This window comes from Lepidochelys kempii, chromosome 26 (genome assembly GCF_965140285.1).
Source record: "Lepidochelys kempii isolate rLepKem1 chromosome 26, rLepKem1.hap1, whole genome shotgun sequence".
NCBI classification, from domain to species: Eukaryota; Metazoa; Chordata; order Testudines; family Cheloniidae; genus Lepidochelys; species Lepidochelys kempii.
The window spans coordinates 7145923-7170245 of NC_136405.1; the positions used below are offsets into that span (position 1 = coordinate 7145923).

The window sequence follows — 24323 nt, forward strand, 5'->3', positions numbered from 1 at the left end:
TGTTGAAGTCTGGGGGGTTCTAGGAAATAGGTAATTCATGTCCGTGTGAAGAGGCAAAAAACTAGGATAACTCTCTTCTAGCAGCTCTTCCTTTCATATTGGGGCTGGTTTGCTTTTCTCTTTTTAACCTGGATGTTGCAGTAAAGCAGGGCAGTTTCTGATGGAAAGAGAGAAGTACAGTTTCTAAATACAATTCTGATTCAGGTAAAGACAGCATAATAAACTAGAGTGAGATCAGTCAGAGAGAGAAGCTTTTGAGAAAGGAAGAATGAACCCGAAGAGAATCAGAGGCTGGGTTCAGTTAAATTAAGCATTCTGTCCTGCAAAGTAGTGTGAGGATACTCAATTCCCCTGGAAGTCAGTGAGAATTGAGCACCAGGACTTGTCTACACACAGACTGGAGCTGAAATAATAAGGGTTATAATTCAAATCTTTAGTTATTTCAGTTCTAGTCTGTGTATGGACTCAGGGATATGACATCTAGGTATGCTGTGCTCTGACATTCTAGAAGATAAGCAAGTGTTTTCCTCCCAGAGATATACAGTGTGGGAAGTTATTCTGTACTGGTGGTTCACGAATGCCTACAGCTGGAAACCTACTATCTTTCGACTCATGCAAAGGCAGTTTTCCTAATGACAATAATGAAGACACAGGCATGGTCGCTGCTGGAACTAAATGTGGTGATGGAATGGTTAGTGAAAGAAGTTTTTATCCCCCAGTAGTTTCTGTTCCATTCATTTCATTAGCAGTTTCTTGTTTATAGCACAGACACTCTTGCAAGACAAAAAGGACTTTAAAAAAAGTCCTATTCAAAGTGACTCAACTCCGTAAAGTCTGATTTTTCGACCATCTCACTCTTTGTGCCATCATTTATTCCTGTACAAAGTGAGTGTAAAGTGCTACCTTCTGATTTGGATGCATTTTACAGTCTGCACTGGTATAAAGTTACTGATGGAGAATCAGGCATGTGGAGTCTAAGGTGTCTAAAGCTCATAAGAATGTGACTTATTATTTGTACAGTATACTCCCATTTATTCAAACGTCTGCATTCTCCAAATCCCTTCCTCATCCCTGACCCCAAAACAACTGCCCGTATGCAAATCCCACAGCTAGCCACCCTGCCCAGCTGCTGGAATGCACCCCCCCCACACACAGTGGAACCCCCTGCCCAGCTGCTGGAATGCCCCCCCTGCCCAGCTGCCGGAATGCACCCCCCCAATGGAACCCCCGCCCAGCTGCCGGAATGCACCCCCCCCAATGGAACCCCCTGCCCAGCTGCCGGAATGCACCCCCCCCAATGGAACCCCCTGCCCAGCTGCCGGAATGCACCCCCTCCAATGGAACCCCCTGCCCAGCTGCCGGAATGCACCCCCCCCCCCACAGTGGAACCCCCTGCCCAGCTGCCGGAATGCACCCCCCCCAATGGAACCGCCTGCCAACTATGCCCCGCTGCCTGCATGAACATCGCCTCCTCCCTGCACCTGTAGCGTGAAGATGCTCCTCACCCAGTCAATAGTGTAGCTCTGGCTGATGCAGCACTGAGATGTGCAGCTCCCTCTTCAGTGCACTCTCCACTCTGCTCCCCAGGCGGCCTGCAGGAGCCACTGTTGGGGCACACATGCACTGAGCCGAGCAGCTGCAAGAGGAGCCCAGGTGCTAGGGAGTCTACTGCCTTGCGGCTACTGCGCATGCAGAGTGATAACAGCGAAGTCTATACCCTGTCCAACTGTTTCTGACTGCAAGAGAGAACACTACGGGGGCCTGGGATGAAAGGCTGCCCTCTTGATTATCCCAACACCTGATTATCCAAATGAAATCTATGGGCCCCCCGCCCAGGCTATTCAGATAAACGGGAAGATGCTGTATTGTGGTGGTTTCTCAGTGCTCTAGTCACAGACCAGAACCCCATTGTGCTAGGTGCTGTACAAAACACAGAACATGATATATCAAAGATCGAGTAACACCTGTTAGCCACATCTGGTACAGTAAAAGCTGGTTTGGAAAACAGGGAAGGGGGAATATTGATACACACACACACTTTCCCTTTTTTGTAATCTATTCAAAATTTCAATGAAAAATGACATCAAAATTTCAAGTTCCGTAACATTTCTACCAACCCTGGGTACAATGAAATAACGCTTTGGGCCCGATCTTCATTTACATGAAGTCCCCTGTATGCTGCTGTAGCTTGAAATGTGGAGTAAATATAATTGACTTCCACTTTAAGGCCCTTTTACACTGCTATAGCAGTGCACAGTGGTCTTGGTGTAACTGAGAATCATGCTATTTTTCTTTATACAGTGTCTGATTCTTAGTTATATTAAGGACCCTTTACACCTCGGGGCCCTTAATGCCTATGTAAAATACATTTGTACACACACTTTAATGCCCCTTTACACTGCTCACCACGTTACAATTGACACAATTATTACACAGTGATGCAATTTATGAAAGCTGAAAGTCCCTTCTTGTTGATCACACATGCACTTTGAATTTCAGGTGTGCAGCAAGGGACAATGTGTTGATATCGAGAGAGCCTACAAGTCAACCAACTGTTCCGCCAAGTGCAACGGACATGCTGTAAGATCTGAGTCTTATTGCCAAGGACACTAAGAAAAGCTCTTGTGTGTGGACTAAAGCCCAGTTTTTATATTACAGTAACAGCTATAGGATTTTTTAAGTCCAGGGGGGTTGGCAATGTGTGATCAAATGAAAGAATCCAGATGAACTGAGTCGAACTGAGTCCGAAACGTCCTGTGGTTTCACAGGAGCACACGTAACCCAATAATATATCAGTACCTTTGCTTAGGAGATCACATACAATGATAGCGTAAATGATTTTCAGGAGGGAGCATAATCCTTGGGTAGCAAACTGGATTGGAAATCAGGAGACCTGGGCTCTATCCCTGGGAAAAATTCACACCTCTGAGCAATGTAGTTACGTCGATCTAAATTTTAAGTGTAGACCAGGCCTTATGCCTCCTTTACAAAATGCTCAGAGGTCTAGAGATGTAGGGCCTCATTCTCTGCTGCCACACACTTTGTGTAGTAATTTACATTGGTGTAAAATGCTACCGAGATGGACACGGAGCACTCTACATTTGCTTTGCACAAGGGTACGTGACTGTACAAGGTGCAGGAGAGTGGAGAATCAGGCCTGTGAAAGTGCATTGTAAGAAGTCAGTACTATCATTATGTGAGCTAACTTCTCATCTATCTGAATAGGAATTTTACACTTCACTCCAATTTTACACATCATTGGAAGCCTGATTCAAAGCCCACTGAAGGCAATGGAAAGATCCCCGTGGACTTTAATGGGCTGTCAATCCTGCTGATATATTTATGTATAATAAATAGGCCAAATTCTGATCTTACACTGGTATAAACGTGGATTAACACTAGCCACGGGCATTAAGCTAGCTTCTTCACTCTCTTGACCCTGGTTTAAAGACTAATATCAGACCTCTGTTCTCCTAGGTGTGTGACCATGAACTGCAATGCCAGTGTGAAGAAGGATGGGCACCGCCCAGCTGTGATAGTACCACAACAGTTCAGTGTGAGTAGGCTGTGATAAATATGATCAAGCGAGACACTGGTCAGCCCATAAACTGCGGGCCAAACAGAGCTGGCGTGAGCTGCACAGCTCCACTGACTTTAGAGGAACAACAACAGGGATTCGCTCCAGCTGAAGCTATGACCATAAGGGCTTGCCTACACTTACAGCAGCGCTTCAGTGAAGACGCTAGCTATGCTGACGGGAGGGGTTTGCCCATCAGGGTAGGTGGCCCAGCTCCTGAGAGACAGTAGCTCAGGTGATGGGAGAATTCTCCCATTGACTGAGTGCTATCTGCCCCAGGAGTTAGGTCGGTTTAACTATGTCACTCAGGGGTGTGGATTTTTCAGAGCCCTGAGCAACGCGGTTACACCAACCTAAGTTCCTAGTGTAGACCAGGATACAGCACCTTCATTCCCCTTTGTATCTGCTCTCTGCATGTCCGTCATCGCTGCTTATTTGAGTGACTAAAAAAAGCAGTTACTTCTGATAGCCCTAAAGAATTGACACATCTCTGGGTGGGGGTGGGGGGGGGAGAGGGGCAGGCTCTGTCTTCACTGCTTAAAAATGTGTTTTTTTACACCTGTACAATCCTGGTAGAGACGATCTCCCTGTAGTTTTTACCACAAAGTAGCTCGGCAAGGACAACGCTAAACGGCTTGCCCGTGGTTGACTTCTTGTAATTTTGCTTCGTGGTAAAACTACGGTGCGTTTTCTCCACTAGAACTTTACAGCAGAATAGCTAATATGTTAGTCACCCCATGGCAGAAACAGCTTTTTAAGCAGTGAAGACAAAGCCCCAGACTCATTCCTGCCTTCAAGTTATCTACAACAAAATTAAAAGCTAGATTACAGTCAGAGGGGGGTTACATGCAGAACTGGTGTAAGCAGCTGAAAACCCACTGTGGTTGGTTAGAGGAAAACCTCCTACACCAATTCTGAACTTGGTCCAGAGTCCCACAGAAGCGCTGTGAGGATTCGTGAGTATGTGCAAAGTGCTTCGAAGAGAGAAAGCACCCAAACATACTGAATTTTATTATTAAGGTCCTCACCTGCCCTCTCCCCAACTTTTGTTATTCAATAGGAAACTTTTTAAGATCATTGTGTGCAAGAATGAGCTTTAAGACTCGGTTCTGAGTACCGACAATCTGACATTACATATACCCAGGAGAGGCACTGGGGAGGCAGGGAATTGTGTCTCAGAGACACCGCTCCAAATCACCATTTCTCTGGACTTCCATCTGTCATTGGTTGGAGAAATATGCTGTGACACATCCTCTTCCTCCTCCTGGCAGCCATCTGGCTGACACAATGTCCTGACCTACTCCCCAACCTTCTGCCCATCTTGCTAGTGCAGTGATGAGTGAATATCGAGCAGCCGTGCAATTCTTGTTCTCCCCTTACATGCACAGACCCAGGATCCAGCTAGACACAGCACTACACAGTCATGCAGAAGAATGGGGTGGAGTCTCCCTCGTGTGGCCGCTTTTGATTGGAATGCAATTTAGCCTTAAGAAAGCCCTTAGCGTGGGAAAATGATGATGCCATATCTACATGCCTTTGTTACATCTTAGTGTTGTCGCAAAACAGTCACGTGTTGCAATGTATCATCCCTGCAGATTTCGCCATCGTTGCCGGTGTGCTAGCTGCCCTTGCCATCATTGTGATAGTCGCTGCTTTAATCATCCGCTACCGAAATGCTAAGAAGAAGCAAGCTCAGAGGTACAATGTTTATCCTTTTGGAATAAAAAAAATCTTGAAGGAATTAAGGCTGGAGCTTTTCAATAGGAGATGGGCTCCTCGCTCCCACAGGCTTCTCTGAAAAGTGCAGGAAGGATGGGAGATGTTAACCCTGGGACCTGAAAGTGCCATGGTCTCACCCCAACCTCTCAGGACTAATTAATGTCCATACATTGCTCTTTAAAAAAAGTAAAAGTAAACAATAGTAAGCCAGCTATTTAAACTCAACATGTGGAATGCTTTCCATGGTATAATGTCTTTTTTTTTTTAAGACAATCGAGATAACACATACAAACCGAAGTGCAAATTATAATGTCTTTGTAGTGGCCAGAGCAAAGGTGTATCTGGAGAGACAAACCAAGGCTTCTCAGGGAAAGTACAGAACAGAAGACTGAACGCTGCACCCGGGGTACCTGTCCAGGAGGTGAGAATCTGGATGTATGGCTGAGTTACAGACTGCTTGGTGCTCTGCTTATATTCTGCCATCACTGTAATAGAGTGGCTAAAATTTCAAAACTTACCTGCAGTTACTTAATAATGGGTTACCTAGGGAGGTGGTGGAATCTCCATACTTAGAGGTTTTTTTAGGCCTGGCTTGGCAAAGCCCTGGCTGGGATGACTTAGTTGGTGTTGGTCCTGCTTTGAGCAGGGGAGTTGGACTAGATGACCTCCTAAGGTCTCTTCCAACCCTAATATTCTATGATTAATAAGGGCCTGAGTCTAAAGATTAATCTAGTGATCAGAGCAAAGAGCTTGGAATCACAACTCCTGGGTTCTGTTCCCAGCTCTGGTAGGGTGGGAGCGCAGCCTAGTGGGTAGACCATTTGGCTTAGAGAGTCTAATTTCTGTACTTTGTCAGTCTGGAGCGAGGGGCTGCGAGCAAAATCAATAAGCAAGATAAAGATTTTAAAGTAAGGCTCATATCAAGTTTCTTCTCTTTTCCTGTTTTCAGGTCCACAACACAAGATTCCTCCTTCCCACTCCTCCACACCAGGCAAACAAGCCACAAGCCTATGTTGTGAGCACAGCCGGAGACTGTTTTCTTTTTTAAAATCAATTTTATTTTTGATAAGGCTGAACACAGCATTCAAAGGGATGTAATGGTCAGCCACAGCTGGGGCCAGATCCCAAGTCCATCAAAAGTGGAATGACTTCCATTGATGACGGTGGACTTGGGATCAGGCCCCTCTCTGTTCTTTCAGGGCTAACATAGATGGCTAGAAAGGGGAATAATGCTGCCCAAACCCGCCATCTATAATATATTCATATCCAAACAAACACATTCCTTGCAAAATGGGCACTGCCAGCTCATCGAAGGATTATAGATCCCAGTCTAGCAAAGCACTCAAGTTCCTACTTAGCCAATCTGTTAATGATCTGCTTATTCAAAGAGACTATTCATATGCTTAAAGTTAAGCATATGCCTAAGGGCTTTGCTCAGTCATGAACAACGAACTTGCAACAGACAGAAAATAATTGAATAGCTGCCCAACAGTGTGAGCTCCCATCTGGCCTTTAATTGCTCGCAGCAGTGGATATAAATCAGAAATAGGGGATCTGTGCACAAGAAAAGGTGAAAATACTCTCAACCTTTTCGTATTTCTCTCATTTTGCTGAAGAACGGAGCCCATTTCGCAGAAAAGTTTGCCAGGCATCAAAGTTTTCACAGGAAAACGGACCCTTTCAAAATTCAAAGTCTAACACTGAAATCTTAAGCTTTTGATGCAAAGACAGTAAATTCAAAGTTTGCTGGAAAGAAAAATGTAATGGATGTGAAGTCACTGACAACAAACAAACAAAATATACCTTGTGCAAAAATTGCTACCAGTTTTGCTCAGCTCCAATATACTTTAATAAGTTTTGGAGATCTCTTTCCTCCTCGATGATGGGTGTCTAACTCCCATTAATGCTAACAGGGGACTTGCATGTGCATATCATGGAAGAATAGGCCTCAGAGAGTAGAAGATCATCATCACATATTTTGATAGGCTACTGATCCGTAATATCTACATGCGCAACTGCAAAGCATCTCAGGTCTACACCAATTTTCCATTCAATTCCACAGTATGTCCACGCCAGTCTTCTGTTTGTCTGCTTGATGGACTTGTTTCTGTGCACCTTCATGAGTTTGCTATGAGACCACCTATAAGCTATAAGAGCTTGACACAATGGAAAGACTTCCATTTGCGTTTTAGGCAAGTCCTTTGGATAGATTCAATATGCAAAGCCATGCCGCTTTAATGAGGCTTTTGTAAATATCGGCCAAGAAACCAGACTGAGCACTGGGCCCGATTCCACAAAATGCTGAGTGCCCTCATCATCTACTCCTGGACGCTCAGCATCACACAGTGGGTGATTTGTATCTTTCAGGACTGGCCCTATTGTGATTAGAAATTGGCCCAAAACAAAGCTCTAGATCTAAACAATCCCTAAAGCTTTGGGAAACTTGCCCCCCTCCCCCAGTCCAAATTTCTGCGTTTCGGACCCATCTCGAGTGGTGACATCTGAGCCAGAGCAAAATAATCTCGGCACTACAATCATTAGAGTTCATAGATTTGAATGTTTAAGGCTGCAAGAAGAGCATACACCTTAAAGAATGCTGATTGGATTGGATTTATCTTTGTATTTATAAAAACACGCCTCTCCCATCTTCAGGTGCATGCTCATCAATTATAAAGCAATTGAAACACAAATAGTTAAATTGATACGTCAGCTCCAACGGATTAAAGAGAAGACCAGGACAAAAACTCCAACTTCAGTTTGTCACCACATCCCCTCTGGAAAAAGCTTGGGGAAATGGATAGGTTTTTATCAGTAGTGTCCTGGAAGTCAAATACTACAATCTGTGCTGTATTCGGCTGTTTAATGTTGAAAGCTCAGTATGTTGTCAGCCATAAACCTGTAAACTGCCTTTTTTCCCCCTGCAACACTAACATATTGTAACTTATTGTTGCTCCCTAGAATATCCCAGAGGAGAGATCCAATGGCAGGCCAGCCATCCACCAAAATACAAAAATGGTAAGAACCTCATAAGTGGATTTAAAGAAGAAGAGTGACATCCTGGTCCCGTTGAAATCAATGGCAAAACTCCCAACGACTTCAATGCAGCCAGGATTTCATCTCTAGACTTGTAAGGCTGGGGCAATTCTGAATAAGGGACAGAGGCCTCTCCCTCACACACACACACGATCTCTCAGCGTAAACATATTTTTTATTTTCTTCTTTTTCAGCCTATCGTAAAGCCAACCATTCCACCACCTCCAGTTCCTACTGCCAAACCAGCCTTTACTCCTGTCATGGGCAATTCAGTAAGTAGACTTCCATAATTCTGGTCCATTCTTTTCTCATGGATCTTATCTAATCAAGTTACACGTGATATAATCATGATGCAGTGGACACTGGCCAGTGTTTTCAGTTTCATGGTTAAAACTGATGGAAGCTAATTAGATTGTAACTCTTTGGGGACGGGACCATCTTTTTGTTGTTCTGTGTTTGTAAAGCACCTAGCACAATGGGGTCCTAATCCATGACTGGGATGGTGAGTGATACAAATACCTAATATATTAAAATTATTTATTATGTCCCATTTTTGCAGTGTTCCTATGTATGTCGAGTAGTCACTAAAATTGCCTCAGATGTACTGAAAGGGCAGGACCAGGAGAGTAGGTCATCAATAATTTTTTAATAAAATTCAGGGGGAAAGAATTTTAAACACAGTGGGCCTAGTTTGCATTTACACTAAGGCCACATTGCACTAACACAGCAGTATAAAAGCACCTTTGGTGTAAATGAGAAAGGCCAGAAAGTTTGCCTAAAAAGCAAAATACACAACCAAACCCAAGCAAACAACCACTCAAACTCTTGCTGTCCGAGGGCTTGATCCTCCAGTCCTTACTCAGACTAGCAATTTCTACTCCTGCTAGTAATCCCACCACAGTCAATGCTACTGCTTGCATGAGCAAGGATTTTTCATTAAGATTTCAATTCAGCAAAGCACAAGTATGTGTTCAAAGTTAAGCGCAAGTCCCATTGACTTCAAATGGGACCTAAGTGCATGTTTAAGTTCAGCATGTGCTTAAGTGCTATCCAAAATAGAGATGCTTTCCTCAGTCATTGCCTCAAGCATGTGCCTGGCTTTAAGCAGCTGAGTAGCCCTATTGAATACCCTTTGCTGATAGAGATGAATTTACATCCCATATGTAAAGCATATACCTCTCTTAGTATTGACACCTCCTCCTCAATTATTGGGAGTGGACCACATCCACCCTGGCTGAATTGGCCTTATCACTGGTTCTCCACTTTCTCTTCATGTGCCAGTATATTTATGCTTGTATCTGTGATTTTCACTCCGTGCGTCTGAAGAAGTGTTTTTTTACCCACAAAAGCTTATGCCCAAACACATTTGTTAGTCTTTAAGGTGCCACCGGGCTCCTCGTTGTTTTCACATGCTCAAGTGCTTTCCAGAATCGGGATCTACGTTTCTGTCTGTTTACATTTGTTGTGTGTGTAGGGCAGGGATCTCAAACTCAAATCACCACAAGGGCCACAGGAGGACTAGTACATTGGCCCGAGGGCCGCATCACTGACACCTTTTCATAAAAAGATACAAAAGCCCACACCTCTGCCCCTACCCCGCCCCCTCCACCCCTTCCATAGGTCCCACCCCTGCCCTGCCTCCTCCCACCCCTTCCCCAAAGTCCCCACCCCAACTCTGCCCCCTCCCTGCCCCTAATCCAACCCCTTCCCCAAATCCCCGCCCCTGCCCTGCCCTGCCTCTTCTCCACCTCCTCCCCCGAGCATGCAGCTCCACGCTCCTCCCGCTCCCTCAAGGAAAGGGCTAAGCATCAAACAGCTGGTTGGTGGTGGGAAACGCCTGGAGGTAGGCAGAGGAGCGGGGATGCGGTGCGCTGGGAGGGGAGGGGAGCTTGGCGGCCGCAGGAAATAACTCTGCAGGCCGCGTGTTTGAGACCCCTGGTGTAGGGGGAAAATATTTAGGATCACAATGCTACTTGCTTATTTACTTTTTGTCTCTGGAAAGGTCTTGGTAAATATGGGAGATAACCCCAGTAGCAGCTCAGCTCTGTACTCACTTCAAAAAGGAGGTATAACAACTATATTTTTGTCACAGGTAGCACAGACAAAGTCCACTCCTTCACCAGTCCCAAAGGGCAAACCTGCACCCCCACCACAGGTAACTCAAGTACACCATACATGTGGATATTCCAAGTATGACTGACTGCAAGATAGAGATCAAGATAAATCTTAACACAGTGCTGCCAATTCATGATTTCACTGTGAGCTGCATGATTCTTGGTGTTTTTTTCCCACAAGGCCCTAATAGCTCCTGGAGTCAGGTTACAACAAACTCAAAACCAGTAAGTTTCCAGCACTCATGGCTGTGAAGAAAAGATAAAAAACACGACTCCTTAAAGGCTCAACAACATGACGGCAAATAAAGGGAATCCAGTCTGGTTAGTTTGCGGGGGAGGTATGGAGGAGTGGTACAGAGCCAAGATTTTTGGAGAGACAGAGCTGTCAATACTGTTAGCAGCACAGTCCAGTAGTTGGTATTTAAAATGCTTTTACTTTCTAATTGTCTTCGTCGGTTTGCATTATAGTGCAGGGTTTTAATCCTGTAATAAAAGTACAGGATCTCAGCAGCACTACTCCGCATGTGGTCTAGGCTCTGACCCTGCAAAGAATTATCCCGTGCGCTTAACTTTAAGCGTCTGACTAGTCTCAGCATGTGCACAGGTCTTTGCAGAATCGGTGCCTTTGAATGATAATTCTTTTGCTATATATGAGTACAATGCCGAGCATAATGGGGCCTCTATGTCCTACTGCAATACAAAAATTATTATTATGTAGAACAACTGTGGGCCAGATTTCAATTACCTTTACTCACGCTGAGTAGTATTTTATACAACACGTGATTCAGCGGGACCATTCTCGGAGTAAGGTGTCATTCAGAATGAGTAAGGGTATCAGATCTGGCTCTTAAGAGGGTTGCTGGAATATAGGAGCCGGACCATTTACCCATCAAGTCCGGAATCTGCAGCAATGGCTATTCTCTGATGCTGAGGAGGTACGGAAAAAACCCACAATGCATCTCACCACGTTGTGCAATGCTGAGTAGAATTTGTGGAAAATCTTGTGTCAGTCACTTGATTTGTTCCATTTGTTTGTTTTCACTCAGGCTTTAAAACCACCAGTCAAACCCAGAGTATGAAGCTACTGAAGAAGAATTGATCAAGATTCCTGACATTCTGAGGGACAGTTTCCATCTCCATTCACCTTGTGGTTCCTGCCTTTGCCAAGGAAATTATGATCGTTCCACTAACTTTCTTTTTTAAATGGACTGGCAATTTCTTTGAAAGAAAATGTGTTTTTCAAATAATGTCGTAGTCCTTGGATAATGACATCAGCCTGCCATTCCTGGCTTTCCAGAGGAAAAGCCAGGGGAATAGCAAACTGAACTGAGGGGGACCATATGTGAGTTATTAAACCAGCTCAGTATATGTTTTAGGTTGGAATTAAAATAAACATCCTAACTGTCAGGGTGGTTAAGCACTGGAATAAACTGCCTAGGGAGGTTGTGGAATTTCCATCATCGGAGATTTTTAAGAACAAGTTAGACAAACACATCAGGGACCGTCTAGATAATACTTAGTCCTGCCATGAGTGCAGGAGACTGGATTAGATGACCTCTCGAGGTCCCTTCCAGTCCTATGATTCTAGAGTCTAAGATTTGGGAAAGTCTGGTGCGCTGGATTCTGTCTGTAAATTGCAAACTACATGTAAAGTTGAAGGACCATCAAAGTAGCTGGATCAATGGCCCAACATTGCCTTCAGTGGTGAACACCTGATGCTTCAAAAGGATGTGCAAAGCTGTCAAGGGTAGAACAAAATTCCTTCCTGACCCTTGGAGGAAGTCCCCTTTTAACATTGAAGCATGAGGCTGGATTACCCTCCTGTTCGTCAGTTTATTAGCTCTTGCACTGACTGGCAACGCTTGAGATCTGAGAAGTATTTTGGTTCTGAAAAGATCCTTTGGGATTATAGTACCCCTTTATTCTCTACCACTTTAAAGGCCCCACAGTGAGCTATTTTGAGCTGGGAAGATTGGAGACATGGTCAGAGACTGTATTACAGTCAACCAGCTAGCTGCTTGGATCACAATGCTCCTGAAAAGCATGCTTTGCCAGCCTGACATGGAACTTCAGATGCCATAATTGAACTCCAGGGACAATGAAAAAAAATCCCTTAATAAATGGTTTTATTCACCACTTAGTTCCAGAATTATCTCCTCTTCCCCCTTCCCACCCTGCCACATTCCAGCAGAGAAACACTGGTATTTTCTTAATTGTAGGATTACTCTTTGCACTCTGCTGTATTATTGTAAGTTTGCTAATGAGTACTAGGCTGGGCACATTGATTTATTATTGTAAGACTGCTCCTGTGTCTGGGGCTTTGCACACTAGTATGTTACTAGAGGGGTGTTCATTAGTTCTGGGCTGCTGGCACTGCTGTTATTGATACTTGGGGCATTGATATGATTGATGTTACTAGCATCACTATATTTAGGTTAAAGCACATGGGAGTATGTGTCAAGGAAAAAAGATGTTCCCAAAAAATAAGATGAACCTTGTATCCCAAGCACCCAACATTTCATAGAGGTTCCAGTTTGAACCAGGTTTGGTTCTAGGTCACATTCAAAAGCAGAATGGTCCTTTCATTTTCAGAACGGGTTAGGATGTGGTTCAGGATGGCAGATTTACACTATCTGGGCACAAAAGTGTCGCGAAGGGAGATCTTCTCCCGGCTGCAGAACCACCGAAGTGAAGTCATAGCCTTGAATTAGCCTCCACATGAAATCTGGAATTGCATTGTAACTCTAATCCATGCCAGGTCCTGAGCATTCCCTGTTTGGCCTGCTCTTTAAAAAGAGCCATATCCTCAGCTGGTGTAAATCTAAGCTTCGTAGTGGTTAGCACAGTTGTGCCGGTTTGCACCAGTTGAAATTCTGGCTTACAGTATCTTATTTTGATCGTCAACAGCTAAGTTAAAAATAAAATAAAAAAAAAAAGGTAGATAGAAGTATTGACCTGCCCACTGTTGTCTCTCTGAAACAAAAACAAGAATGTGAAAAATATCCATTCCTTCTCTTATGCTGTGATTTCCTTTGGGCTGTCAATCAAGCACTGTAACAGAAAGAACCATGCTATGAAATGATAATATTCTGTTACTTGCCTTGTAAGCTGTCAGTTTTGGGTGTACATTTTTTTTAGATTCAACTTCATTGGGAGAACATTTGTGTCTCCCACTTTGGAATCACTTCTGCTCTATTTGTATTCAAAGCTGTATTTAATATAAGCAAGTTTAAACATGGTGTATGGAGATTTTAAAATGTTATTTTTATTACCTATATATAATGTATTTACAAATATTTCTGTATTAAAATGTTCTAAGAAAAGCAGAGTATTTTTTGTAGATCATCATCAATTGCACATAATACATATAAAAGATGAGTGGGATCATTTATAATCCTATAAAATCCACGGGACTCCAAATTTTGCTCAAACTGCCCAGCAAAGTTTTGTATTAATGCAGTGGGATGGATCTTCAGCTGATGTAAACTGGCATAGTTCCATTGAATCGAGTTTATATTAGGTGAGAAAATGGCCCAATTGCTCTAAAACAGAGAGAACAAAACCCTAAATACTTGATGTAAAAATCTACCTTCTTTCAATTTGTCTATCCAGCTAATTTATATCTAGCTGTTGGCTACATAGATTATCTGACCACAGTCATCATAGTAATTGAGCACTTTGAAATGAGTAAAGCAAATGCCCAATGCTCAAGTGTTGCTTCTCAACTGGACCAGTCTTCCAGACAATAGTGTATGTATGCAGCAGTCGCATATATGTCGCTATCCATATTCACTATAGCATAGCATAGACTCCCGGCAGCCACAGCATATAAACGTCAGAGTATATTTGTAGAACCCCATTGTTCTGTTATACAAATGTGACATCTGCTGTTAGAAAGCCTCAACTGCAAGCAGAAAGCAGCCCAAATCTGAGCCTCTAATATACAGGATGGAAGAATACTTATGATGCTTTCAGATGTCAAAACTTCCAGGGCCTGATCCGCAGAGGGTGTAAGTCAGCAAAGTGCCATTAAAAGCCAATGGAGTTACACTGATTTACACCACCTGAGGCTCTGCCCCCAAATATTTGCTATCTTTGATCTGGCAAGTCCTTACATAATGCACAGTTGCAAATGACGGCTATGCTGGAGTGCTGGTAGGTCTGAGCGTTCAACAAGTCTCAAACCCTTCTGTTCTCACCAGAGTTCAAGCTGAAAAGGGGGCATGGCCAGAGAACAGGTGCATCTTAGGAAACATAGGCATGTCTATACTGCAGTCACAGGGTGCAATTGTAGTTTGAATGATGTACTTGAGATAGCTAGCTAGGTTTAAGCTCGGGACCCAGATCAATGAAGACAACAGTACAAGCTAGGCCGCACTGAAGTTCTGGGACCTGGCCTAGCTTGATTAAAGCTAGCTCAGGTACATTGTGTGGCAAATGGCCGACACTACTGTGGTGGGTCCCGTGCTTGTTCTTAGTGTGGTGGGTCAGGGCGCTACCCCTGCCCCTATTCTTAAGCGTCAACAGCTCCACTAGTGCCCTAGTCAGGGAGAGAAGCAGACTGGGAGAAGGGACCCAGGTCTGCCCCCTAATCTGGATCCCATCCCCTTCAGCTTCGCAGACTTCTTACCCTCTTTGCCCTTGGACAGGGTTTCTCTCGGTCTTCTATGCTGGGGAAGGAGAGGGGGTGGGGGTGGAAAAAGCATCCCTCTGCTCGGGCAGAGTTTCCCTTCCCTTGGTATTCCTCCAGACTACAGTCAGGTCTCCTTCCCTATCTCCTGTCTGACTGAAGCAGGGGATTATTAGGTCTCTAGCATGGCCTTAATTGGCTCCAGGTGCTCTAATTAACCTGTAGTAACCTCTCCTTAGTCCACAGGGAATAAGGCCCTGATCATCCTGGGGCTTATATACCTCCCATCTCACTCTCCTGCTGCATCACAGTCAGCTCCAGCAGTAATTGCACCCTGTTAAGGAATGAACCGTGCACAGCCTTGCCTAATGGTTGGAACTGGGCGACCAGGCACAGTGGCCAGAACTCAGCTCAGGAGGAAGTTACCAAGCCCAGAGAGCGAGCCAGCCAGAACTGGGGTGGGGGCAGAACCAGGGGACCAGGCCGAGATTAGGAGCTGAATACCAAGTCCAGGTTGGAGCCAGAGTCAGATGCCAATACCAAGTCCTGGGAGCAAGATGGAGCTGAGAGCCAGAAGTCAGAGGTTGGAACCAGAGTATCAGCTGGAGCAGGACCCAAGAACTGGGAGCTAGAGACCAGGTGTGGGGACTGGGGACAGAGGCAGGAGCAAGTGCCAGGAGGAGCGAGGAGGTGGCCGAAAAACCAGGAAGCTGAACCAGAAAACACTACAGAGCAGCAATGGGGGAGGCAGCAGGGCTGCAGGGCAAGAATATGACTGCTAGTGTCTTCAGCCTGTCAGGAGGCCAGGATCATTAACTTGAATCAACTGAGTGCAATGAGCTGGGACTGCATTCCGCTCTGGGTCCTGGACATACCTATGATCGCACTGTAGACATATTCTTTTCTCTCTTAGGTGAGACCCTCATCTTGCTATTTGCTCCCATCTGTGGCTTCAATCCTACTCCTAGAGAGCACCCCAGCCATGTGCTCAATGCGCATAGGGCCAACCACCCTGTGCTCCTGGTCCGTTCCACACCTGCAATGGGCAGCATCATAAGAGCAGCCAGACTGGGTCAGACCAAAGGTCCATCTAGCCCAGTGTCCTGTCTTCTGACAGTGGCCAATGCCAGGTGCCTGAGAGGGAATGAACAGAACAGGTCATCACGTGATCCATGCCCTGTTGTTCATTCGCAGCTTCTGGCATCACGACCACCGTGCAACATTTTACAGTTATGGGTATAAAAGATCTTGGCCTGGTGGGATCAGTGAGTAAACACGGGGGCTGGCTGGGAATTTCAGTGAACCATTTATTTTTTTTTCCCCCAAAATGCCAATTTGTTGTAACCCAAACAGTTTGTTAAACAGGCACAGTTCCAGTGCATCTCTTGACTCAAAAAGAAAAAAAGTGGTGAAAAAAGTTCCAAAATTGTCAAAAACGTCCCACTTCAACATTTTTGAACCAGAAAGTTTTGGTTTTTTGAGTTGAAATGACCTTTCATTTTAAAATTTTAGACTAAAAAAGAGGAGAAAGAAAGAAAACAAGGTTGAAATTGAAAAAACTGACTAAATTTGAATTTATCTGAATGAAATGGTGCAATTCCAATTTCCAGTTTGTAAAACGCTCCCAACTTGGAACATTTTTTCACTCTCTCAAAGATGTTCCAGGCACAGGGAAACAGCTTCTTTCCCCGCTGTAGTTAACAGGGACAGGCTCAGCTTTCACAGATGCAGGGATTCAAGTAAGGGGGAATTGTGGAGAAATGCATCACCCCTTCCACTACTACAAACAAAAGGGGAGAACTTCCAATCTTCTCTTGGGCGTGGATAAGTGCTCCCACCCCAGTTCCCTCTCCTCCTGGGCTGGTGTTGTGAGAGCACCCCCTGCTGTTTCCATTGACTTTAAAACCCTGCACTCACCCTCCCAAGTCCCTGAGAAATTTTGCGGCAAAAAGTGGCCACTCCCTTTCCCCTGCATACCCTCAAAGCGCCACCCTCACAAAAAGTCCTTGCAGAGCAACTTCCTGGGGTCAAGGGAAGGTCGGTGCATACTGCAGAATTACCACTGCAGCCTGGATCCACTAACATCTTCTACTTTCTGCAGGCTTTTCTTTTTGCTTCTGCAGGCAGGCTCTTTTGATCATTCAACCACCTCTAGCACAGGGAACATAGGCTATTTGGGGAGGTGAGGATATAGGATGAATCCAGCCCAGACAATCCACTCTACTGGGGAAAAAAAGCCATTTAATAATCCAGTCAGAGCTTGCTTGGTAGCCATGATTTCAAATTAAATATGAATTTCAGTGTGTTCCATGTCCCTTGGCATTCAGTTATAGATTCAAATACATTAACAGTGACAGAGCAGGAAGGTAAGGGCAGCATGCAAACAGGCGCCAGCCAACTAATCAATAGGCTAAACCCACTCTCCAAATGGAATACCATGGAAATTATATGCTCAAGGATATGCAGGTTAGGAGGAAGCCCTTGCTTTCTAAAGCCCTACTGACTATAAAGCTAAACTAAGGCTTACACTTATTCGGCACCAAAACAGATGGGTAAAAGATTATCACTTCTTTTAGCTTGAGATTAAACCTTTTCTTTACTCTTCAGCTGTCTCAACCCAGCTCAGCCAAAAAGCGTGTGTGCCTAACAACATTGCATCCATACTTCTCTCAGGGCAAACGAAGGACTGAAAGTCAGATCCTTAGCGGGTGCGAATTAGAGCTGAGCAAATAACTGATTTTAGAAAGAAAAGAAAAATCAGATTGGGACAAACAGAATCTGAAATTTTTCAGTGAACTGAAAGTCTCTTGCAGGTCTGTTCCAGAGCTAGGATTTGAACCGGGGTCTCCCCGCATCGCATGTGAGTGGCCGAATCACCGGGCAAAAGGTTATAAAGGGGAGGGAGGAGAAGGGGTGGCAGCAGCACCAGCAGCTCTGGCCGTTTTGTGAATGGCCAGAAATGTGTGTGTCAAATTTGTGAATAAACCACGTGCCTGAAAAATTTCACTCGGCACCGGTGCCACTGTCCATTGAAATCAATGGAGATACTCCAGCTGACAGCAGCTGAAGATCCAGACCCTAATAGCTACTGTCCACTACCCAATATCCAACTGGGCCTAATGGCTCACAATTCCTATGGGACAGAAACAGCTCTTGCAGCAGGGTAATTTGCTGTATACTGGTACATTTCCATATGTGAGCCTCAGCAATTAGCTACTTATTATTAACAGGAGAAGGACGACAATCTTCAATCATCGGCTTATTGAAAGCTTCCCAAGTGTTGCATAATTGGACGCCTTTAATCTTCCTCTATGTGATTGAGAAACTGAAGGCCCAGTGAGGCACAGGGCTATCTATAGAGCTGCCGGCAACAGCCATGGCCACCAAATTACTTTAGATCAAAGGTTAGAAGAGTGGCATGGATATCAGCATGCTATAACTGGCATTAGATCCATAAATAATTCTGCATAATACATGACCATAGCCTTCAAAGGGTCTAGGGGGAAAAACAGAGGCTGGCGTATTGATGGTTGTGTCTGTAGCAGCTATCAAAAGAGCAGAAGTGGTTACCATGGGATTTGTCAATGTCTCTTTACAAAGAAAGAGAAGGAACCTGGATCATCTATTTCAAACAGGAGAAATCAAAGCCCACCAGGACAAGTGACTTCGTGTACAGTGGAGAGATTTGTCTCACTCCAGCCAAACATGAACCAGAACCAATTAGCCAACTACCCACTATCCAAGAAAAACCTTTAGAGTTTCAGATGAAATGAGACATGGATCCAAACTATTACCCCTGCTTTGTAAATCTAAAATGGACTCCTCTCTAGAGGTTGCAACTATTTAGCAAAGTACAGGGGTAGTTTCCCCATTGGGATTACCTAGAGCACTGCCCCACTAAGTAAAAACCATAAAACACAAATCAGAAGGAGGCAAAAGAAATGTACCTGAAATCCAATTTCTCACTGTCACAACTCTGATCGAGGGGAGATTTTAGATTTACAAAAGCAGGGGTAGTTTGGATCCAGGTCCCCATTCTTCTGAAACACTTTGGTGTTACCACATAAAGGACCCAAGGAAAGCCAACTTCTCCAACACGACGACGGGTACAGTATATGGTAGTTAGGTAGGTAAATGGATGCAGTGCTCATTCTAGTAGAGAGCAACATAGCATCAGAAGACTTCAGGGAGGGCATCTGCACTTCAACAGCCCAGAAGCCACAGCCAAGGACTTAGAAGTGTTCTTAATTAACGGGCCCTGTCCAAGACAGACACAGGGCTTATTTGGATTTAACCTCTACTGCAGCTGGGGAAAAGGTTTTCATCTCTGGATCTTTTACTGAATGCAGGTGGAAAATAACTCCCTTTTCGGCATGCTGGACCCATTTTGTTCTGTCTTAAATGCACCAGCATGATGCATTTTCCATGTTATTCTTTAAAAATATTACAGAGAAACATGTTCCTAATCCCAGTTTACTGGCATTTTATGTTCTAGTGCTGTACAGAATTGCTAAACATTATATACATCAGTTGATTCAGAGACTGCCTGACATACAAGACAGTTTCCAGATGATGAGGCTTTATAGCAGTAAGACCGGAGACTTGCACATGAAGAACATAAAGAGGGGAGATAGTCTATCAGATAAAACACTAGATGGGATTCAGGAGATCTGGATTCAGTTCTTGGGTCCACCACAGACTGTGTGTGACCTTCTGCAAGTCACTTAGGGCCTGCTTTTCTAGAGCTCAGCATCCTTGGGGTCTGGATTCTCAGAAGACCTTAGCACCAGATGTCCATGTAGTGTGCTGAACTCTTTGGAAAATCTGCCCTCAATTGTGGATGCTAAGCACTTGCTCGCTCTGTGCTTCAGCTCCTCATCTATAATGCTCCCTTTCTTTCACATAATGTCTCTCCTGGCTGTAAAAACCGTAAGACCTATGGGGTAGGAACCGTCCCTTATTCTGTTTGTACAGAACCTAGGGCACTGGGGCCTTGCTGTTGGTTGGGGCCTCTACACATCACAGTAATTAATGCAAATAAGAATGTTACCACAGTACATCCAAAACACTGAAGTGGATATGTCTCTACTGTGTTAGATATCAAAAGCAGCACTTCACCTGAATTCATCTTTGCACTGTAACTATTTGAAAACAGCAGCGAAACCTTGAGCTGGAAAGCAAATAAACTTACGCTCCACCAGGTACAGCACAGAGCAGTAGGTTGTCCTAAAAAGGGAAAGGCAGCGCAGCAGGACCCACATGTCCAAATCATCTGACCATCACCAGATCTCCGGATAGCTGTAATTGGCGGTGAATTTTTCATGCCAGAGTCAGCTGTGCACTGCGGGCATGGACCAGAATGGAAAACAAACCTGAAATATTAATGACATCTATCAGAGGACAGGCAGAATACAGACAAAAGAGATAACTGAGGACAGGGACTATCAAGAGGTTGGGAGAAACTGTTCCCTTTTTGTCCAAAGGCAGGCTAAACAACTGGTTCCAACTAGGGTTGCCAATTCTGGTTGGATGTATTCCTGGAGGTTTCATCACGACACAATCTTTAATTAAAGATTCATCTTTAATTGGCTGGAGACTCCTGGAGGGTTGACAACCCCAGTTGCAACTCACATACCTGGTCCTTCGAGCTTGGTTTGCAAAGGTCCTGAGCACCCACGGTTCCTATGGAAGTCTAAGGGAATTGGAGGTGCACAGCACTTTGGTCTCTAGGAGGTGTCTCAAGTTGGACACCCCCTAAAATTAAAATAACTTTGATGATCAGGCCCTATTAGCGCATATAAAGGGCCAGATCTCCGAGTCCAGCCAAGCTATGCTTGTTACAAGAAATAGGACCCCACCTTTCTCCCCTGATCTGCAGCATGACCAAGGGTTGAGCCATTCCCAACAAAGACAGAACCTGGTGCCAGGATTTTAGGATGTTCATAATGCATACGTTTTACAGCTTTTATCCATCCCTGCATTGGGGATCTGAGCCAAAACCACTGTCACAAATACTACCCAGCCAGGCCTGACCCAATTGCGCTAGAAGCTGTACACACATTTAGCATAGTTTTTTTTGAGGAAGCTGTGTTTTTGTTGGAAAAATCTCCATTCATTGAAAGTCTCTCTCAGGTCCATGATAGAATTTCTGGTCACGGAGAGTGAGAGAAAAAACCAAGAATAGTCTATAGCCCATTGATTAAGACACTCACCTGAGATGTATGAGATGCAGAGTCAAGTCCCTGTGAGGACTTAAATCTGAGTCACCTACATCCCTGGTGAATATCCTAACAACTAAGCTATACAGTCCCTCTTTCTCTTGCTTAGTCTCATCTTTGGAGCTGATCCACTTGTATAAAACAGTTAAATAATAATTGGGCGAGAGAGAGATACACAGACAGAGTAACAGAATAGCTTGAGATTAACTCAAAAGCTCACTCGTTAGGACACTTACCTGGGAGTGGGAGACCCCAGTTTACTTTGCTGCTCTGCCTGACATCCCAGGGAAGTATCTTATCCACTGGGCTATGGAGTCAGTCTCTCAATCCCTCCTGCTGGAGCTGTTGTATCAATAATTACCTGTACAAAGGGGGGATAGGATAAAGATCTATAAAATCACGAGTGGTGTGGAGGAAAGAATAGGGAAGTGCTATTTACCCCTTCACATAACAGGAGAACGAGGGGTCACCCAATGACATTAACAAGCTGCAGGTCTAAAACAAACAAAGGTGATATTTCTTCACACAATACATAGTCAACCTGTGGAACTTGTTGCCAGGGCATGTTGTGAAGGCCAAAAGCATAATGGGGTTGAAAAAAGAATTAGGTCAGTTCATAGAGGACAGGTCCATCAATGGCTATTAGCCCACATGATCAGGGACACAACCCCATTCTCCGGGTGCCCCTAAACATGTGTGACTGCCAGCAGTTGGGACTGGACAAGAGAGGACAGATCACTCTATAATTGCCTTGTTCTGTTCATGGTCTCTGAAGCACCTGGCACTGGCCACTATCAGAAGACATGATCCTGGGCTAGATGGACCAATGGTCTGACCTAGCATGGCCACTCATGTTCTTATTCATTTGGTAAGAGAGAGGGAGGCAGACAGTCTACAGCGTGAATCCGGCAGAGCAGGGACTTGAAGCTGAGCCTCTCACTTCCCCGGCGAATGCTCTAAACCAGCAGTTCTCAAAATGTGGGTCGCGACCCCATTTTAATGGGGTTGCCAGGGCTGGCTTAGACTTTGGGGCCCAGGGCTGAAGCCGAAGCCCCATTGCCCAGACCGAAGCCTTGGGCTCAGGCTTCAGTCCCCGCTCCTGGGGTTAGGTAGTAATTTTTGTTGTTAGAAGGGGGTCACAGTGCAATGAAGTTTGAGAACCCCTGGTCTCAACCACTGAGCTCTTGGGTATTCTGGGAGGTGTCTCTCTGGTTTTCCATGACAGTTTTTAAAGAGGTCTAGCTTTCATTCCACATCCAAACGCAAACAAATCTGAAAACGTCTATATTTTTGAAAAACAGATTTCTTGTTTTCTGGCCAGCCCTAATATTTAGTAACAAGACAGTCTCATGCTTACAGTCTTGGCTATGACATGAAACAAGAGGTGGATTAAACAAACAACAAGAGGGAAGAGGTGGTAACAACACAAGAATGCTTTTGCATAGACTATTGGTGCAGTCAATATGGCTTTCCAGTTGCTTAGCCTAAACTGGCAGACAACTCCCCCTCCCACCGCCTTAAATAGGGCCTGATCCAAAACCTTTTGAAGCCAATGGGAGTCTTTCCATGGTCTTCAGTGGACTTTGGATCAGTCCCATATATCATTACCGAGAAATGAATGCAAGCTTTAATTAGTACCATCCTGAATTTCTTCCGCCACTCAGCTTTTTGTACTTATGTATTTTATTCTTACTTCTCATTTATGTTGCCAGTTTCCTGCCTTAGAAGGTTAATGTGTTTTATCTAATTGCCTCGCTTCTTGGGAATGCTGGAATCAGGGAAATATTGACTGCTCATTATTTAAAAAAAATGCAAACCAGCATGGATTTTTGTGAGGTATAGTCCATCTGCTGGCCAAAAGATCCCCAAGGGAAAGAGTCACATTCATATGCACCGTTCAAATATCTGCAAAATATCCAGAAACACGTAAGAGCAATATGGAGAGAATGCCGGCTTTTAAAAAAAATCATTAAGGGACAGTGGTCAACTTCATTCTAGCAAGGCTACTCCTGGAGTAAGATGCTACTCATGAGTAAACCGCTATGCACCATAGACTGTAGTTTATTGACATTTACCAATACAAATCTTTCCAAGCTGAGTCACCCAGTATTAACTGCTAGCCTCATCCGCATTTCAGTTTTTAGACCTGTGTTACCCCAAAAAGGGAGAGTCTGCTTCTCCCTCACCCATGCTATTAGCCAGTCTTCTCCTACTTAGCACAAGTCATTCATCAGAAGTAGTCCTACATAGCGCAAGGAGCTAGCACGTATATGAGCAGGGCCAGAGACGGACAAGGGCAACAAATTTGGAGGAATTTTGAAAGCCCTTTAAGTGGGAGTCAGGTGAGTGTTGCTAAGGCCAGGTGACGCTAGCTGAGGATCTGGCTCTTGTTTTTTAAGAAGTGAAAGATTTTGGAGCATGAGTCTGCAGCATGGGTTCTGTAGCATATTCTGTGCTTGTGGAATCGTAGTATACACATACCTGCTAAGCCAAGGGTAAATGGATCTCATTGGTGATAGGCTCAAGGTGCAAAATGTGGATTGGGGTCTGGGTTTGGATTTCAAACCTCCCAAAGTTGGGAGCTGCTCAGAACTGGGGTTTCGGTTTGGCCCATCTCCTGATCGAGCGTTAGGGCATGAGCTGATCACCACAAGGGTGAGGAAAGAATGCTCTGCCTATCTACAATCAAACCACAACCACCTGTCTCTAACGGATGAAGCATTAGACTACTGCCAGAAGGAAGGATATCGGACTTAATGAACCAATGTGATAAATCCTGTGTTCCGCTGTAGAGCACAAACAAATTACACTGAGACAGACAAAAAACACATACATACTGTATGCTGGTCATGTGAGCTGCACAGGGAATGAAGTTGGGTGTCTTTAGTTCCTAAAAGCTGCTGAAGAACCATCTTGCATTTCCTTCTCTTTGCCACTGGATGGAGTCAGGAAACTGCACGTCAGCTGTTTCTCTTGCATTTGGTTCCAAGTAGCTAATACAAATGCAGTACAGAGGCAAGCACAGCAAATGT

The 24323-nt window shown here is 44.6% G+C and overlaps 1 protein-coding gene and 1 long non-coding RNA gene across 4 annotated transcripts in view; one reads left to right on the forward strand and one right to left on the reverse strand.

Moving 5' to 3' along the window:
• LOC140903535 (zinc metalloproteinase-disintegrin-like NaMP) overlaps window positions 1–12576 on the forward strand; it is a 50067-nt gene extending 37491 nt beyond the window's left edge. Inside the window, exons 16-25 of one of the 3 annotated variants that reach the window (XM_073324945.2) lie at window positions 535–691; window positions 2500–2580; window positions 3478–3556; window positions 5173–5275; window positions 5618–5717; window positions 6246–6311; window positions 8255–8311; window positions 8524–8601; window positions 10422–10484; window positions 11490–12576. In XM_073324945.2, the coding sequence (XP_073181046.2) occupies window positions 535–691; window positions 2500–2580; window positions 3478–3556; window positions 5173–5275; window positions 5618–5717; window positions 6246–6311; window positions 8255–8311; window positions 8524–8601; window positions 10422–10484; window positions 11490–11522 (817 nt within the window). In that variant the 3' untranslated portion in view covers window positions 11523–12576. The remainder of the gene's footprint in view (window positions 1–534; window positions 692–2499; window positions 2581–3477; window positions 3557–5172; window positions 5276–5617; window positions 5718–6245; window positions 6312–8254; window positions 8312–8523; window positions 8602–10421; window positions 10485–11489) is intronic. The other 2 variants (XM_078850640.1, XM_073324946.2) reach the window with 2 other exon arrangements.
• LOC140903541 (uncharacterized) lies at window positions 5–24323 on the reverse strand. Its single transcript, XR_012156274.1, has 4 exons — window positions 24129–24323; window positions 21528–21652; window positions 20265–20445; window positions 5–157 (listed from the first exon to the last, which is right to left on the reverse strand). It is a non-coding gene; the product is annotated as an uncharacterized LOC140903541 (long non-coding RNA).